This window comes from Herpailurus yagouaroundi, unplaced genomic scaffold (genome assembly GCF_014898765.1).
Source record: "Herpailurus yagouaroundi ecotype Mexico unplaced genomic scaffold, PumYag 221, whole genome shotgun sequence".
In the NCBI taxonomy this organism is placed as follows: domain Eukaryota; kingdom Metazoa; phylum Chordata; class Mammalia; order Carnivora; family Felidae; genus Herpailurus; species Herpailurus yagouaroundi.
This window is the reverse complement of record NW_024412452.1, coordinates 19373932-19392777: the sequence shown is the minus strand read 5'-3', so window position 1 is coordinate 19392777 and position 18846 is coordinate 19373932. Positions and strand designations below refer to the sequence as shown.

The 18846-nt window shown below is 36.4% G+C and overlaps 1 protein-coding gene across 3 annotated transcripts in view; it reads right to left on the bottom strand.

The window, feature by feature from the left end:
- The window catches only part of WDPCP (WD repeat containing planar cell polarity effector), a 389996-nt gene that overhangs the window by 123224 nt on the left and 247926 nt on the right, over positions 1-18846 (bottom strand). For all 3 annotated transcript variants that reach the window (XR_005785465.1, XM_040458282.1, XM_040458283.1), the window contains one exon: positions 10498-10600. Coding sequence is in view for 2 of the 3 variants with exons in the window: in XM_040458282.1 (XP_040314216.1) it covers positions 10498-10600 (103 nt within the window). In the remaining variant the exon portion in view is untranslated. The remainder of the gene's footprint in view (positions 1-10497; positions 10601-18846) is intronic.

Here is an 18846-nt window from a genome sequence, read left to right as displayed (position 1 = left end):
CCATAAAGCTGCCCAAAGAAAACCTAGCTAGTAAGGTCTTTGGCATCAGCCCTAGAAGTATTTTTCAGAATATTTTTTCTCACAAAAGCAAAAATAAAAAACTGGGATGACATCCAACTAAAAAGCTTTTGCACAGGGTAGGAAACCATCAACAAACATAAGAAAACCTATTGAATAGGAGAAGTTATTTGTAAATGATGTATCTAGTAAAGGTTTAACACCCAAAATATATAGAGAACTCATATGATCCACCCCCCCCAAAATCAAATAATCTGATTAAACATGGGTAAAGGACCTGAGAATAGACATTTTTCCAAAGAAGACATAATGATGAACAACAGACACATGAAAAGATGCCCACCATCACTAATCACAAGGGGAATGAAAAGCAAAACCACAATGAGATATCACTTCAAAACAGAATGGCTAGTATCAAAAAGACAAAAGTATTTGTTAGGATGTGGATAAGAGAACAGTCATGTAAAGTGGGGATGTAAATTGGTATAGCCACTATGAGAAACACTATGGAGGTTCATCAAAAAATTAAAAATGGAAATAGCATACAACCCAGTAATTACATACCTGAGTATTTAAATGAAGAAAGTAAAAACAGTAACTCTAAAAGAGTAACAGGCCTCTGTTTTTTTGCAGCATTTTTACAATAGCCAAGATATGGAAGAAATTCAAGTGTTCATCAATAGATGAATGAATAAATATACTGTGTGTATGTGTATGTGTATACACACACCCATACACACAGGAATATAACAACCCTAAAAAAGAATGATATCTTGCCATTTGAGAAAACATGAATGTACGTAGAGGGTATTATGCTAAGTGAAGTCAGACAGAGAAAGACAAATACCACATAATTTCACTTTTATGTGGAATCTCAAAAACAGACCTATTGAACAAACAAAAGAAACTGACAAGAAATTGGTAGTTGCCACAAGAAATTGGGAGACAATCAAGATAAGTGAAGAAGATTAAGAACTACAAACTTCCAGTTGTAAAACAAGTTAGAGGGATGAAAAGCATATAGGAAATATAGTGACTAATATTGTAATAAGTTTGCATGGTGACAGAGTAACTACACTTACCATGCTTATCATTCCATAATGTATGTAATTGTTGAATAACTATGTTGTACATCTGAAACTAATATGTCAGTTACATTCAATAAATACTTAAAACCAGAATTCCTTTGGTGAACCAAAGTTACCAGGCACACACAGCCTACCCAGAGTACAACCATACACAAGACCATTCCTTTAAGTTTAAAAGAAGCAGCTGTTCAGCATAATACACAGAAACAGTTACATAAAGTCGGCAAAAATGAGGAGACAGAAAAATATGCCCCAAATGAAAGACCAAGACAAAAACTTCAGAAAAAAAAACTATAAGCAGCAAGCAATAAGCTCAATAAAGAACTTAAAGTAATGATCATAAAGATGTTCACTCTACTGAAGAGCAGCATGGAAGAACTGAGTGAGATCTGCAACAAGAGACAGAAAATATGAGAAAGAACCAATCAGAGCTGAATACAATAACTGAAATGAAAAATATACTGGAGGGAATCAATGGTTTTGTGGATGCAGAAGAATGGTTCAGTGATCTGGAAGACAGAGTAATGGAAAGCACCGAATCTGAACAGTATAAAGAATAAAAGAATTTTAGTAAATGAGAATAGGTTAAGGGATCTCTTAGATAGTATCAAGTGAACAAAGTTTCACAGTATAGGGGTCCCAGAAGGAGAACAGAGACAAAGAAAGGGGTAGAAAACTTATTTGAAGAAATAGATGAAAACTTCTGTAACCTGGAGAAGGAAACTGACATCCAGGTTCAGAAAGCACAGACAGTTCCAAACAACATGAACCCAAGGAGGTCCACACCACAACATATAACATTTAAAATGTCAAAGATTAGAGAATTTTAAAGGAAGCAAGAGAAAAGGAAACCATTATATACAATGGACTCCATAAGGCTGACAGCTGATTTTTCAGCAGAAACTTTGCAGGTCAGAAGGAAGTGGCATCATATAGTCCAAGTGCTGGAAGGGAAAAACCTGAAACTGACAATACTCTATCCAACAAGGTATCATTCAGAATTGGGGAGAATTTTCCAGACAAACAAAAGTTTTAAAAAGTTCATGACCACTAAACCAGCCTTACAGGAAATGTTAAATAGACTTCTTTAAGTGGCAAATAAAAGGCCATAATTATAAGAAAGATATGAATTAAAAACTTTTAATATCTAATAACATATACTTAAAACATAGAAGGGGGCAATAAAATAGTGCTTTGAGAATGTGTTTGAACTTAAGTTACCATGAACTTAATATAGACTGCCATACGCATAGGGTGAGCCTCATGGTAACCACAAACTCATACCTATATTAAAGACTCAAGAAACAAAGAATGACCAGCATTACACTAAAGAGAGCTATCAGTCACAAAAAGAAAGAAGAGGAAGAGAGAAAGAAAGAAGAACTACAAAAACAACCAGAAAATTATTAACAAAATGGCAGTAAGTACATACCTATCAATAATTACTATAAATGCAAATGGTCTAAATGCTCAAATCAAACAGGCTTGTGGAATGGATTAAAAAACAACAACAAACAACAGGGCTCAGAGGCTGCCTAAAAGAGACCCACTTGAGACTGAAATACACATATGGACTGAAAATACAAAGATGGAAAAACATATACCACGTAAATGGGAGAAGAAAAAAAAAAAAGCCAGGGTAGCAATACTTATATCAGACAAAATAGTCTTCAAAAAAGATTGCATCATGAAACAAAGCAGGGTAGTTCATAATGATAAAGGGATCAATCTAGCCAGAGGATATAACAATTGTACCTATGTATGCATCCAACATTGGAGGACCTAACTACATAAAGGAAACATTTAAGTGGCATAATGGGAGATGATGACAGTAATACACAATATAAGAAAATTTAATATCTCACATCCAAGGATAGAACATACACACAGAATATTGATAAGAAAACGGTGTCTTTGTTGGTGGGAATGCAAACTGGTACAGCCACTCTGGAGAACAGCATGGAGGTTCCTCAAGAAGTTAAATAGAACTAACTTACAATCCAGCAATTTCACTACTAAGTATTTACCCACGGGATACGAAAATACTAATTTGAAGGGGTCCATGTAACCCGATGTTAATAGCAGCATTATAACAATACTCAAATTAGGGAAAGAACCCAAATGTCTAATGAATGGAAAATAAGAGGTGGTATATGTAAATACAATAAAATATTATTCAGCCATAAAAAATAATGAAATCTTGCCAATTGCAATGATGTGTATGGAGCTAGAGAGCATTATGCTAAGTGAAATAAGTCAGAGATAAATAGCACAATTTCACTCATATGTGGAATTTAATAAACAAAACAAATGAACATGGGTAGAGGGGAAAGAGGCAAACCAAGAAACAGAGTCTTAACAGAGAAAAAAACCGATGGTTACTGGAGGGGAGGTGGGAGGTTAAACAGGCAATGGGTATTAAGGAGGGCAGTTGTGATAAGCACTGGGTGTTGTATATAAGTGATGAGTCACTCAATTCTACACCTGCAACTAATATTGTACTGTAATGTTAACTAGTTGGAACTTAAAAACTTGTAAAAGAAAATAAAGAAAAAAAAAGGTGTCTTTAAAAAACAAATTAGACCGGGGGTACCTGGGTGGTGTCCAACTTTGACTAAGGTCATGACCTCGTGGTTTGTGGGTTCAAGCTCCACATCGGGCTCTGTGCTGACAGCTCAGAGCCTGGACCTTGCTTCAGATTCTGTGTCTCCCACTCTGTTTCTCCCCCACTCACGCTCTCTCTCTCTCTCAAAAATAAGTAAAGATTAAAAAAAATAGAAAACAAATTAGCCTATATGGACTTAACAGATATACACAGAAAATTCCACTCAAAACCAACAGAATACACATTCTTTTCAAGTGTAACCTATCCCAGAACATTTTCTGATAGATTACAATTTAGGCCACAAAATAAATCTCAATAAATATATAGAAGGTTGATATATGTATCTCTTCTGACCACAACAGTATGAAACTAGAAATCAATCAGGAAAAAAACTGGAAAAACACCAACATGCAGAAGCTGAACAACACATGTTCCAAACAACTGGTTAATAAAAAAAAATCAAAGAGGAAATAAATACATGGAAATAAATGTGAAAATGAAAACACAATGGCTCAAAACCACTGAGATGCAATGAAAACAGTTTTAAGAGGGAAATTTATACTGATACTGAGAGACAATAAGAAATGAGAAAAATCTCAGGGTAACTTACAACTAGAAGGAACTAGAAAAAGAAGAACAAAACCTAAAATGAGTAGAAGGAAGGAAATAATAGAGATCAGATCAGAAATATATGAAGAATATATTAAAAAAAAAAAAAAAAGAAAACAATAGAAAATATCAATGAAACCCAGAGCTGGTTCTTTGAAAAGACCAACAAAATTGATAAACTTTTAGCCACACTCATCAGGAAAAGAAAAAGAGAGGATCCAAATAAATAAACTGAGAAATGAAAGATGAGATGTAACAAGATACTACAGAAATACAAAAGATTATTAGGAGACTACAATGAAAAATTATATGCCAACAAATTGGACAACCTAGAAGAAATGGATAAATCCCTAGAAACATACAGTCTTCTGAGCTCAATAAGGAAGCATCAGAAAATCTAAAATGAAGGATAAAAATCATGATCATCTCAACAGATGTAAAAAAAAGAATTTGACAAAAGTCAACATGTTTCTTATAAAAACTCTCAACACTGTGGGCTTACAGGGAATATACCACAACATAATAAATACCATATATGAAAATCCACAGCTAACAACATAATGGTGAAAGGAAAAGCTTTTCCTCTAAGATCACAAATGAGACTAGGATGTCCACTCTCTCCGCTTTATTGAACACAGTACTGGTCATAGACACAGTAGTCAGACAAGAAAAAGAAATAAAAGGTATCCAAATTGGTAAGGAAGAAGGTAAAATGTCACCATTTACAGATGATATTACAAAACTCTAAAGAATCCACCAAAAAAACTACTAGAAATGATAAATGAATTCAGTAAAGTTGCAGGACATAAAGTTCATACACAGAAATCAGATCCATTTCTATATACTAATAAGTAGCAGAAAGTGATACTTTAAAAAAATGACGCTAAAAAAAATACTGTACCTGTAAAGAAACTTAAGCAAGGAGATAAAAGATCTGTACTCTGAAAACTATAAAACATTGAATGAAACTGAAGGTGACACAAAAAATGGAGATAATCCATGCTCATGGATTGGAAGAACCAATATTGTTCAATGTCCCTTATACCCAAAGCAATCTACAGATTCAATGCAATCCCTATCAATATCAACAGCTTTTTTGCACAGAACTAGAACAAATAATCCACAATTGGTATGGAGCCACAAAAGGTCCCAAGTAGCAAAGCAATCTTGAGAAAGAACAAAGCTAGAAGTATCACAATCCCAGATTTCAAGATCTACTACAAAGCTGTAAGAATCAAAACAGTATAGTACTGACACAAAAAGAGATATACAATCCATGACACAGAATAGACAGTTTAGAAATAAACTCACACATATATGGTCAATTAATCTCCAACAAAAGAGGCAACAATATACAATGGAGAAAAGACAGTCTCTTCAACAAACAGTGCTAGGAAAACAGGACAGCTATATGCAACAGAATGAAACTGGACTCCTTACACCATACCAAAAAAAATAAGCTTAAACTGAACTAAAAACCTAACTGTTAAACCTAAAACCATAAAACTCTTAGAAGAAAACACTGGTAGTCATTTCTTTGACTGTCAGCCTTAGCAATATCTTTCTTGACCTGTCTCCTCAGGCAAGGGAAACAAAAGCAAAAACAGACTGTTCGGACTACACCAAAATAAAAAGCTACTGCACAGCAAAGGAAATCATCCACAAAACAAAAAGCAACCTACTGAATGAGATTAGATATTTGCAATGATCCATCTAATAAGGAATTACTAGTCAAAATATATTAAGAATGTATACAACCCACCACCAAAAAAACCCCATGAATCAATCCAATTAAAAAGTGGGAAGAGTACCTACATGAATAGACATTTTTCTAAAGAAGACAAACAGATGGCCAACAGGTACATAAAATGGACCTGAACATTACTAGTCAGGAGGAATATGCAATCAAAACCACAATGAGATATCACCAAATACCTGTCAGAATGGCTTGAATCAAAATAACACGAAATACATGTTGGCAATGATGTAGAGATAAAGGAACCTTCATGCACTCTTGGTGAGATTGTAAATTGTTGTAGCCACTGTGGAAAACTATGGATGTTTCTCAAAAAATTAAAAATACCATACAATCCAGTAATTCCACGACTTGGTATTTACCAAAGAAAATGAAAACACTAATCTGAAAAAATATATGTACCCGTGTATTGCAGCATTATTTACAGTAGTCAAGATAGGGAAATAACACAGTGTGCATTTGTAGATGAATGGACAAAGATAATGTGGCATACACACACACAATGGAATATTAGCCATAAAAAAGAGTGAGATCTTGCCATTTGAGACAGCATGGATGGACCTAGAGGATATTATGCTTAGTAAAATAAGCCAGACATAGGAAGATAAATACCATATGATTTCACTCATATATGCAACCTAAAAAACAAACAAAAAGCAGAAACAGGCCCATAATTATTGAAAAGAAACTTAGGGTTGCCAGAGGGGGTGTGATGGGGGAGGACTAAAGGGGCAGTGGGAGGTACAGGCTTCCAGTTACAGATTGAATAAGTCATGGGATGAAAGGTACAATATAGAGAATATAGTCAGTGGTACTCTAATAGTGTTGTATGGTGTTATATACATATAAAACGGAATATTACTCAGCCACAAAAAAGAATGAAAACTTGCCATTTGCAAAGACGTGGATAGAGCTAGAGTATTATGCTAAGCAAAATAAATCAGTCAGAAAAAGACAAATAGCATATGATTTCACTCATATGTAGAATTTAAGAAATAAAACAAGCAAAAGGGAAAAAAAGAGAGAGGCAAACCAAGAAACCAGCTCTTAAATATAGAGAACTGATGGTTACCAGAGAGATGGGTGGAAGGATGGGCTAAACAGGTGATGGGGATTAAAGAGTACCCTTGCTGTGATGAGCACTGGGTGATGTATGGAAGTGCTGAATCACTATATTGTACACCTAAAACTAATATTACACTGTATGTTAACTGGAATTTAAATAAAAACTTTATATATATAAAATACACACACACACATATATATATTTTTTGAAAAAAAGATATGCATCTTTCACATATTGATTATTCTAACCTAGTTATTTTTTTTTTAATGTTTATTCATTTTTGAAGGAGAGAGGGACAGAGTGTGAGTGGGGGAGGGGCAGAGAGACAGGGAGACACAGAATCAGAAGCAGGCTCCAGGCTCTGAGCTGTCAGCACAGAGCCCGACGTGGGGCTCAAACTCACAAGCTGTGAGATCATGACCTAAGCCGAAGTCGGATGCTCAACTGACTGAGCCACCCAGGTGCCCCTAACCTAGTTATTTTTAAAGAAACTATAGACACAAGAAAATCTCTGAAACCCAAGTTTCCCTTCCTTAGGAGACATTTACATGTATAAAGGGTATCTCCCTCAGTATTAGGAAGAAGGGGAGAACTCTTAAATGTCTAGACATTTATCAGTGGAGAAGGCATGAACTTATTAAATCTGCATGACAACTTCAGCCTTTTTTTTTATCATGCTTTTTCTGGTAACCTCCTGTTATGTACTGACCCTGTACACACAACATCATCTTTTGTTTTTAGATGGAGATGGTATTTAAGGTGATGGCTTCAGCTATTTTGATGAGTTACTCAGTTTTCCTGGGTCTCTTCCATGTATACAGGAAGTATATATACTATTTAAATTTGTTTGAGTTTCTATTAATCAGTCTTATGAAAATGTGATTTTCAATCCAACTGGAAAAACCTTGAAGGACAGAGGCTTACATTTTCCTCACCTATACTACTAAAGCTGAGCATATGAATATAGCCTGTGTTCCAACAAATCCACTTCAAAGCACATACCCTGTGGATATATCTGTTAAAAGACAAACACAAGTATGTTCACAGCAACACTATTCACAATAAACCCCAAACTTAAAAGAACTCAAATACCTGGCATAGAATGAATAAACTTGTATATGTTCATATATTGGAATACTATTATATAGCAATAAGAATGAAAGAATTAAAATTATATACAATATAAAAGATCCTCACAAAGTTGAATAAAAGAACCCAAATACAAAAAAATAATATATATTCCACTTATTTAAAATTTGAAAGAAAGGTAAAGCTAATATATAGTGTCATAGTAAAGATAGTTGGGCTGGACTGTAGTATCTAAAAATGGATAGGAGACAACTTGTGTGGTCTTGGTAATGTATGTTACTTGGTCTGGATAATGGTCACAAGGATGTGTTTACTTTGTTAGTTTTTTTTTTAATGTTTATTTATTTTTGAGAGAGAAAGAGACAGAGTATGAGTGGGGGAGGCATAGAGAGAGGGGGAGACACAGAATTCGAAGCAGGCTCTAGGCTCTGAGCTGTCAGCACAGAGCCTGACGCGGAGCTCAAACCCAGGAACTGCAAGATCATGACCTGAGCCACCCAGGTACCCCAGGATGTTTACCTTATGAAAATTCATTGAGTGCTATATTTAAGATTTGTGTGCTTTTCTGTATGCATGTTATACTGGAATAAAAAATTTAAATAAAAAATTTTCAAATTGTTGAGATTATTATTCAACTTCTCCTTTGGCAACTCTTTTACTTATGTTGACAGCTACTACATGTGATAATTTTTTACAGACTCTTCCATGCAGACTGAACTACTTATACTTAAATATTCTTGATATTTTACATAATTTACCCCCTTGCTTGCATCAAAGAACACTTTTGCAAGCCAAAAACTTAATTATTTTCTGCTTTCAGAAAAGTTTGAGGGAGCATAGTTGAATTAAATTGAAGGAATCTGAGAGAAAATTAGCTTTCCCCAGCATGATGTGGGCTGTATGGAAAAATTAGACAAAAACTACAATAAAGAAATTAGAGATGCTTTCCTAATTCCTTTTGGAATTGTGAGTGGGAGTCACCCCAGTTTTCTAGAATAAAAGTGGAGCAGAACAATCTGAGAAGTTCACCTCCTGATAGTTAACTATTGTTACTGAATGGTATCTTTGTCAAGGGAGAGTAATAGAGGTCAAAAGGTGAGGCCTGAAAAAAAGGCTGAGAAGTGGGGAGGAACAGGGTTTCAATGAAGAGATATTTGCTAGAAATGAGGCAGGGCTCAAAAAGGGAACAACATCAACCAAGCTCTTTGGCTAAGAAGTTTCAGCTGGCCACAGCAGTCTAATCAAAGAATACAGAGAGCATAGGAAGCATTTTGGTGACTAGTGGAGTTTCTTTTTTTTTCTTTTTTTTTTTTTTCTGAAATTTTGGATAATTTTTTCACATTCCTTTTCAGGCTTAGTAACTCTAAATATCTCTAAAATACAAAAGTGGCCTCCACTGTTAGAAGCAATAGAATTACTCCTTTTAGCTGCAAACAGCATTATAAAAACAAAGATGATCAATCAATGGAGAGTCTTGTTGTAATAATTTGAAGCAATTTACAAAGTGGAGATATATTAAAACTTACTTGTTTCATAGGAATTCCACAAAGAAATGAACTATGTTACAATTCTCAGGGTCCTTTGCCTAATCTAGGAATAGTAAATACCAGGAAGAATAGGAAATGGGATGTCCACAGGTCAATACTTCCACATTGAGACACATTACTGAGTGTCGGAAAGGAAGCTTATGTTGGTATTAGAATAATTTTAAAAACTATCATTTTTCTGTATTAAAAGTTTTGAATGGACCTTTAGATTAAGTTTAGGCTTCTGATTTGTCTTCTTTGGAAGACTATACTGTAAAATGACTTTAGTGGCTTCTAAATTAAAACAAGTCATCCATTAAACCTAAAATCCCATGTGAAATACTTTGTATAGGACAATTCTTTTGATATCTCAAAATATATCTGACACGTTTATGTGTACAAATAAAGGATTATAGAACTTTCTGTATTGGCTAATATTAATAACAGCACTGATGGTAATAAACTCTTCCTCAAAAATATTATGAGAAGAACAGTGTACTTCTGACTTTTTGCCAAGTGATGATTAATCAGTGATTATTAATTTTTATGTCAACACAGTTCCAACTTATATATCTATAGTGTACTATTTACCCAGGCTTAATTCTTTTTTAAAGTTTCTTTCTTTACAAAGAAAGTAATTCAAATTAACCAACCGTGCCCTACAAACATAAATATAAATGATACTGAACGAGTATTGATTGAAACAAAAAGCACTTAAAAAAAACAGCATTAATTCTTACCAACTCCAGAGGTTATTGATTCTGCATCAATGTCACTAGCTCTTTTTCTTGCCACTTCAGCCAGTGCCAATTCACCCTTATCTAGTGCAAAGTAATGGATGTCCTTTGGAAATAAAGCAAAATAAAGGATTAATCCAAATGAATCTTGGTCAACTTACAAAGAAGACTTTGAACAAAAGAGCTTACTGTTCAGATTACAAAACAGACATGGCTGATAAATATTTTTTTGCGTTTTAATTCTCTCAGTTTTCTTTCCCAGTATAAGCAAATTTTCTTGAATTATAGATTATAACTATACCTAATAGCAGTTATTTAAATAAATTGTTTTAAGTCTCCAGGGACAAAGGTAAGTTTTTAAACTAAATGTTTGACATACTCAGTTTTACCAGGAAATGAAAGCTTTTATTGCTATGTTCTTTGGTGAGATTTTAATATTGGAGATGGCTTCTACAAAATTCTGTTGTACATCATATAAAATGCTAAACATTTTATAAGAAATACTACTACAAAAATTTCTGACATTTATGTGTCTGACACATACAACTTTGTTAAGATTACTAATATAATAATTATCTTGAACTCAGGCAGTCAGCAGATAATCAGTGCCTACTAAGTGTCAGGCACTATTCTAGAATACAGAGATCAATTACAATTTCATGTCTCTGGAAGCTGTGAGCCCAGTAGGGAGACAGACCATTGTGAACAACAGTTAGTTATATAACATGTGATAGGTTTTATAACAGGTATTTCCACAGATATTTGCTGTGGAGTCAAGAGGATGCACTGATCCTTGATCTGAGTCTTGAAGGACAAATAAGAGTTATGCTAGGAGGGAAAATAGAGAAAATGTACCAGTTAATATCTGGTGCATATATATAGAGAAACTTCAAAAACACAGTTCTGTTAGGCAATGAAATGTCTTTGAATATGGAAGGAGTCTTGGATGTGTGGGAGAAAGCAGTATAAAATAATACTAAAGTAGATATAGCCACTAAAAAGGATTTTGAACTATTTTTGATGTGCAAAAAGACGGCTGGAATGGAAATTTTATTGCAATAAAAGTATAAAAAGAAATGAACAGTTAATAATGAAGAAATATAAATGGCCTATAATCATGAAAAGATGCTTCACTTTATTAATATTCAAATAAATGTAAGTAGAAAAGATATAATTTCAAATTGTTTACATTTTTAAAAGTTAAGAATATTTACTGGTTGCAGAGTAACCAGAACCATCTTCTGGAGGTGATGGCAGAGTAGGAAAATCACAAACTCACCTCGCCCATGGATACAACTGGGTAACACCCACATCAGTGTCAATAGCCCAGAAAATGTCATACCCAAAGACTAACAGAACAGACTCTCCACAGGTAAATGCAGAGAAGAAGCCACATCAAAGAGGTCAGGAAAGGTGGAGATGTTGTCAGGAGCCAAAGGAACCCAAGGGACTATCCATAGGAGGGAGGAATGCTGCAGGCATTGAGAGGAGAGTGGAGCAGATCTCCACACCAGGCACCCCAGGCACAGGGGACTCATGCTGAGAAGACAAATCTCCATAACATTTGCTTTTGAAAACTAAAGGGGCCTAACTTGAAAGTCAGTGGGGCTTAACACCTAGAACTTTAAAAAATCTGTGGGCTTAGTTCTGGGAGAGCAGGGAGGACAACAGGGAACTGAGTTCCTGCTCTACAAACAGACCCACTGAGATAACAGCATAGAACCAGCAGTTTGAAAAATGCCTGAGGTATACAGGGAAATAGATTCATTTACTAATCTCAGAGCATGTGCTGGAGGGGCAGGGATCTTTGGGAAACTTCTCCAAGAACAAAAGAGCTGCTGGGCACCATTTCTCTCCCCTGCTCCCGAGCCTAAATACATGGACACCCTTCAGAAGCCAGCACAGCACCAACACATTCCACCTAGCTTACTAACAGTGCACCCTCCCAGTGCACTTCTGCACATTTGCACCCCTCACCCCCAACCCTGCCAGTCTTGGCAAGTTTTCCCAGGTGGCTGCAGGTCCTCTCCCTCAGCAGATGGCAAGGACCATGCTGGCACCATGTGCCCTGCCCCCATACTCTACTGCAGAATTTCCTTCTCCAGTATGCCCTTGGCAGGAGCCCATCCAAAGCTGTGCCACAAATCTAGCCAGGTGCTACCAGGCTCCAGGCTGACAGCTTGGGATTCTCTCTCTCTCCCTCTCTCTCTGCCCTCCTCCACTCACATACACGTTCTCTGTCTCTGTCTCTCTCTGCTTCTCAAAATAAATAAAATTTAAAAAAGAAAGAAAACAGACTAAGGGAACCTGTCAGGAACACCATCAAACATAATAACATTTGCATTATAGTGATCCCTGAGGAGAAAGAAAAGGAGGCAGAAAATTTATTTGAATAAATAATAGCAAGAAACTCCACAAATCTGGGAAAGGAAACAGAAATCCAGATGCAGGAGGCACAGAGATCCCTCAACAAAATTAACCCAAAGAGGTCTACACCAAGACACATAGTAATTAAAATGGCAAAAAGCAGCAAAAAAGAAATTTTAAAAGCAGCAAAAGAAAACAGTTACATATGAGGGAAATTCTATATGACTGAATTCTTCAGCAGAAACTTTGTAGGTCAGAATGGATGATATATTCAGAGTTCTAAGAAAAAAACCTGCAGCCAAGAATACTCTATCCAACATAATAATCACTCAGAAGGAGAGAATTTGGGGTGCCTGAGTGGTTCAGTCGGTTAAGTGTCTGACTTTGGCTGAGGTCATGATCTCGCAGTTTGTGAATTCGAGTTCCGCACTGGGCTCTGTGCTGATAGCTCAGAGTCTGGAGCCTGCTTCAGATTCAGTGTCTCCCTCTGTGTCTGCCACTCCTCTGCTCACGCTATCTCTCTCTCTCACAAATAAATAAACATTAAAAAATTTTTTAAAAAATAGGAGAGAATTTCCCAAACAAAAATTAAAGGAATTCGTCACTACTAAACCAGTCCTATGATAAATGTTAAAGGGACTCTGAATGGAAAGACCATAAGCAAGAGTAAGAAAAGTAGGAAGCAAAAAAGCAGTAAAATTAAATGTATCTATAAAAATTGGTCAAGAGCCTCACAGAATAAAAAGGTGTAAAGTAGGAAATGATATTCATAAAATGGGGCTGGAAAAAGATAAAAAATTTTGTGCTTTTAGAATGGGTTCAAACTTAAGGGACTATCAACTGAAGATAGACTGCTATATACATAAGATGTTATATATAAACTTAATGGTAACCACAAATCAAACACTGGTAATAAATATGCACAAAATAAATAGACAGGAGTCCAACATATCACTAAGAAAGCCAGCAAACTGTGACGGAAGAGAGCAAGAGAACAAAGGAACAGAGAACTACAAAAACAACCATAAGACAAGTAACAAAATGCATACTTATCAATAATTACTTTGAATGTAAATGGACTAAATGCTTCAATCAAAAGACATGAGTTGATGGAATGGATAAAAAAGGCAAGGCCCATTATATGCTACACAGAAGGGACTCATTTCAGACCTAAAGACACATTCAGATTGGAAGTGCAAGGATAGAAAAGCACTTATGCAAAAGGATGTGAAAAGAAAGCTGGGGTAGCAATATTTACACAAGGCAAAGTGGGCTTTAGACCAAAGACTGTAATAAAGGAAAAAGGACTATATAATCCTAAAAGGAATAATCCAAAAAGAAGATAAAATAATTGCAAATATTTATACACCCAACATCGCAGCCCCAAATACATAAAGCAGCTAATAACAAACAAGGAAAGTGATCAATAGTAATACAATAATAATAGAGGACTTTAACAACCCACTTACATCAATGGATAGATCATCCACACAAAAAATCAACAAGGAAACAGTGGCTTTCAATGACACATTGGACCAGAGAGATCTAAGAGATCCACCCAGAACATTCCATCCTATAATACAAGAATACACACTCATTTCAAGCGCAGATGGAACAATGTTCAGAATGGAGTATGTTAGGCCACAAAACAAGTCTAAACAATCTCAAAAAGATCAGTCATACGATGCATCTTTTCTGACCACAATGCTATGAAACTAGAAATCCAATACAAGAAAAACATCTGAAAGAACACAAATATATGGAGGTTAAATAACATGCTATTTATTGGATTATTTAATGCTATTGAACAATGAACGGGTCAACAAAAATATCAAAGAGGAGATCAAAAATCACAGGGAGACAAATGAAATGAAAATACAATGTTCCAAAATCTTTGGGATGAAGCAAAAGCTGTTCTAAAAGGGAAGTTTATAGCAATACAGGCTTAATCAAGAAGCAAGAAAAATCTTAAATAAACAACCTAAACTTACACCTAACAGAGCCATAAAAAGAACAAACAAAACTGAAAACCAGCAGAAGGAAGGAAATAATAAAGATGAGAGCAGAAATCAATGAAATAGAAACTAAAAAAAAAAAAAAAAAAAAAAAAAAAAAGGATCAATGAAACCAGGAGCTGGTTCTCTGAAAAGATTTTTAAAAAATTGATAACCTTTGGCCAGACTCATCAAAGAGAGAGAGAGAGAGAGAAAACTCAAATAAATAAAATCATAAATGAAAGAAGAGAAATAATAATGAACACCAAAGAAACAGAATTATAAGAGATTATGAAAAATCATATGCCAACAAGTTGGACAATCTAGAAGAAATGGATAGATTCCTAGAAATTGAATTGAATCAGGAAGAAACATAAAATTTGAAAATACTAATTACCAGTAATGAAATAGAATCAGTAATCAGAGGACACCCAGCAAAAAGAAGTCCAGGACCAGACACCTAGTAGGTGAATTCTACCAAATATTTAAAGAAAAGTTAATACATATTCTCAAACTATTCCAAAAAGAGAAGAGGAAGGAAAGCTTCCAAATTCATTTATGAGACTGCCATTACCCTGATACCAAAACCAGAAAAAGACACTAGAAAAAAAAAAAAAAAAAAAGAGAGAACTATAGGCCAGTATCTCTGATACACGGATGCAAAAATCCTCAACAAAATATCACCAAACTGAATCCAACAATACATTAAAAAATCATTCACTTTAATCAAATGAGATTTATTCCTGGACTGCAATTGTGGTTCAATATTTGCAAATCAATCAGTGTGATACATCACATCAACAAGAGAGGATACAAACTACATAATCAATGGATGCAGAAAAAGCATTTGACAAAGTATAACATCCATTCATGATAAAACTCCTCAACAAAGTAGGTTTGGGGGGACATAATAAAGGTCATATATGGAAAAACCCACAGCTAGCATCATATTCAATGGTGGAAAAACTAAGAGCTTTCCCCCTAAAATCAGGAACAAGTCGACCCTCACCACTTTTATTTAATAGCACTGGAAGTCCTTGCTGCAGCAATCAGAGAAGAAAAAGGAATAAAAGGCATCCAAATTGGTAAGGAAGGAGTAAAACTGACACTATTTGCAGATAACATGATACTATACATAGAAAACCTTAAAGACTCTACCAAAAAAAAAGTACTAGAAATGATAAATGAAATCAGTAAGGTCACAGGACACAAAATCAGTACATATTTTGATAATTCATTTGATAAAGCAATATCTAATACATTTTTATACACTAATAATGTAGTAGCTGAAGAAGAAATTAAGAAAAAAAATCCTATTTACAATTGCAGCAAAAAGAATACCTAAAGGTAAACTTAACCAAGCAAGTGAAAGACGCATACTCTTAAAAGTACAAAACACTGATGAAAGAAACTGAAGATGGCACAAACAAATGGAAAGATTTTATGCTCATGGAGTGGAAGAACCAATATTGTTAAAATATCCATACTACTCAAAGCGGTCTACAGATTTTTTACAATCCTGATAAAAATACCAACATCATCTTTCACAGAACTAGAACAAATAATCCTAAAATTGGTATGGAACCACAAAAGCTAACCCTGAATTGTCAAAGTAAAACTGTGAAAGAACAAAACTGGAGGTATTACAATCCCAGATTTGAGGATATATTACAAAACTGTAGGAATCAAAACAATATGGTACCGGCACAAAAACAGACACATAGGTGCATGGAATAGAGAGCCCAGAAATAAACCCAAGTTTATATGGTCTTCAACAAAGGAAGCAAGAATATGCAATTAGAAAAAGACAGTCTCTTCAATAAGTGGTGCTCGGAAAACTGGACTGCTACATGCAACAGAATGAAACTGGATACACTAAAATAAAGTTAAAGGTATTAAAAACCTGAAATGTGAGACCTCAAAACACACACACACACACATACACACACACACACACACAATCCTAGAAGAGAGCACAGGCAGTGATTTCTCAGACATGGGCAATAACAACATTTTTCTAGGTATGTCTCCTGAGGCAAGAGAAAGGCAAAAATGAACCATTGGGACTACATCGAAATAAAAAGCTTTTGCACAGAAAAGGAAACAATCAACAAAACTAAAAGACAACCTACTGAATGGGAGAAGATATTTACAAATAACGTATCTGATACAGGTTAGTGTCCAAAATATATAAAGAACTTTTGCAACTCAATGCCAGAGAACACAAATAATCCACTTTAAAATTGGGCAGAACATATAAACAGACATTTCTCCAAAAAAGACGTCCAGATGGCCAACAGACACAGGAAAAGATGCTCAACACCAATCATTATCAGGGAAATGCATATCAAAACCACAATGACCTCACACCTGTCAGAATGGCTAAAATCAACAACATAAGAAACAACATGTTTTGGTGAAGATGTGGAGAAAAAGGAACCCTCTTGCACTGTTGGTGGGAATGCAAACTAGTGGAACCACTGTGGAAAACAGTATGGAGTTTCCTCAAAAAGGTAAAAATATACCTACCCTATGATCTCACAGACACACTACTGGGTATTTACCCAAAGAATGCAAAAAACACTAATTCAAAGGGATACATACACCTCTATGTTTATTGCAGCATTATTTACAATAGCTAAGATATGGAAGGAGCCCAAGTGTCTATCAACTGATAAACAGATAAAGATGTGGTACATATATATAACAGAATATTATTCAATGGCAAAAAACAATGAAATCTTGCCATTTGCAATGACATGAATGGAACTATAGAGTGTAATGGTAAGTGAAATAAGACAGAGAAAGAAATATCCTATGATTTCACTTACATTTGGAATTTAAGAAACAAAACAAATGAGCAAAGAAAAAAAGAGACAAACCAAGAAAAAGACACTTAACTATAGAAAACAAACTGATGGTTACCAGAGGGGTGGTATGGGCGGGGGGGGGGGGATGGGTGAAAGATGTGAAGGGGATTAAGAGTACACTTGTCAGGATGGCGGCGTAGGAGGACGCTGAGCTCACCGCGCGTCCTACTGATCACTTAGATTCCACCTACACCTGCCTAAATAACCCAGAAAACCACCAGAGGATTAGCAGAACGGAGTCACCGGAGCCAAGCGCAGACGAGAGGCCCACGGAAGAGGGTAGGAAGGGCGGCGAGGCGGTATGCGCTCCACGGACTGGCGGGAGGGAGCCGGGGCGGAGGGGCGGCTCGCCGGCCAAGCAGAGCCCCCAAGTCTGGCTTGCAAAAAGCGGAGGGGCCTGACGGACTGTGTTCCGACAGCAAGCGCGACTTAGCGGCTGGGAGGTCATAAGTTAACAGCTCTGCTCAGAAAGCGGGAAGGCTGGAGGACAAAGGGAAGGAAAGCTGCTGAGCCCCCGGACCACAGAGCTCAGTTTGGTGGGGAACAAAGGCGCTCGCCAGCGCCATCTTCCCCGCCCATCCCCCAGCCAAAATCCCAAAGAGAACCAGTTCCTGCCAGGGAACTTGCTCGCTCCACGCAAACACCCAACTCTGCGCTTCTGCGGAGCCAAACCTCCAGCAGCGGATCTGACTCCCTGCTGCTGCCACAGGGCCCCTCCTGAAGTGGATCACCTAAGGAGAAGCAAGCTAAGCCTGCCCCTCCTGCCCCTGTGCACCTTGCCTACCCACCCCAGCTAAGACGCCAGATCCCCAGCATCACAAGACTGGCAGTGTGCAAGTAGCCCAGACAGGCCACCCCACCCCACAGTGAATCCCGCCCCTAGGAGAGGGGAAGAGAAGGCACGCACCAGTCTGACTGTGGCCCCAGCGGTGGGCTGGGGGCAGATATCAGGTCTGACTGCGGCTCCGCCCACCAACTCCAGTTATACACCACAGCACAGGGGAAGTGCCCTGCAGGTCCTCACCAAGCCAGGGACTATCCAAAATGACCAAGCGGAAGAATTCCCCTCAGAAGAATCTCCAGGAAATAACAACAGCTAATGAGCTGATCAAAAAGGATTT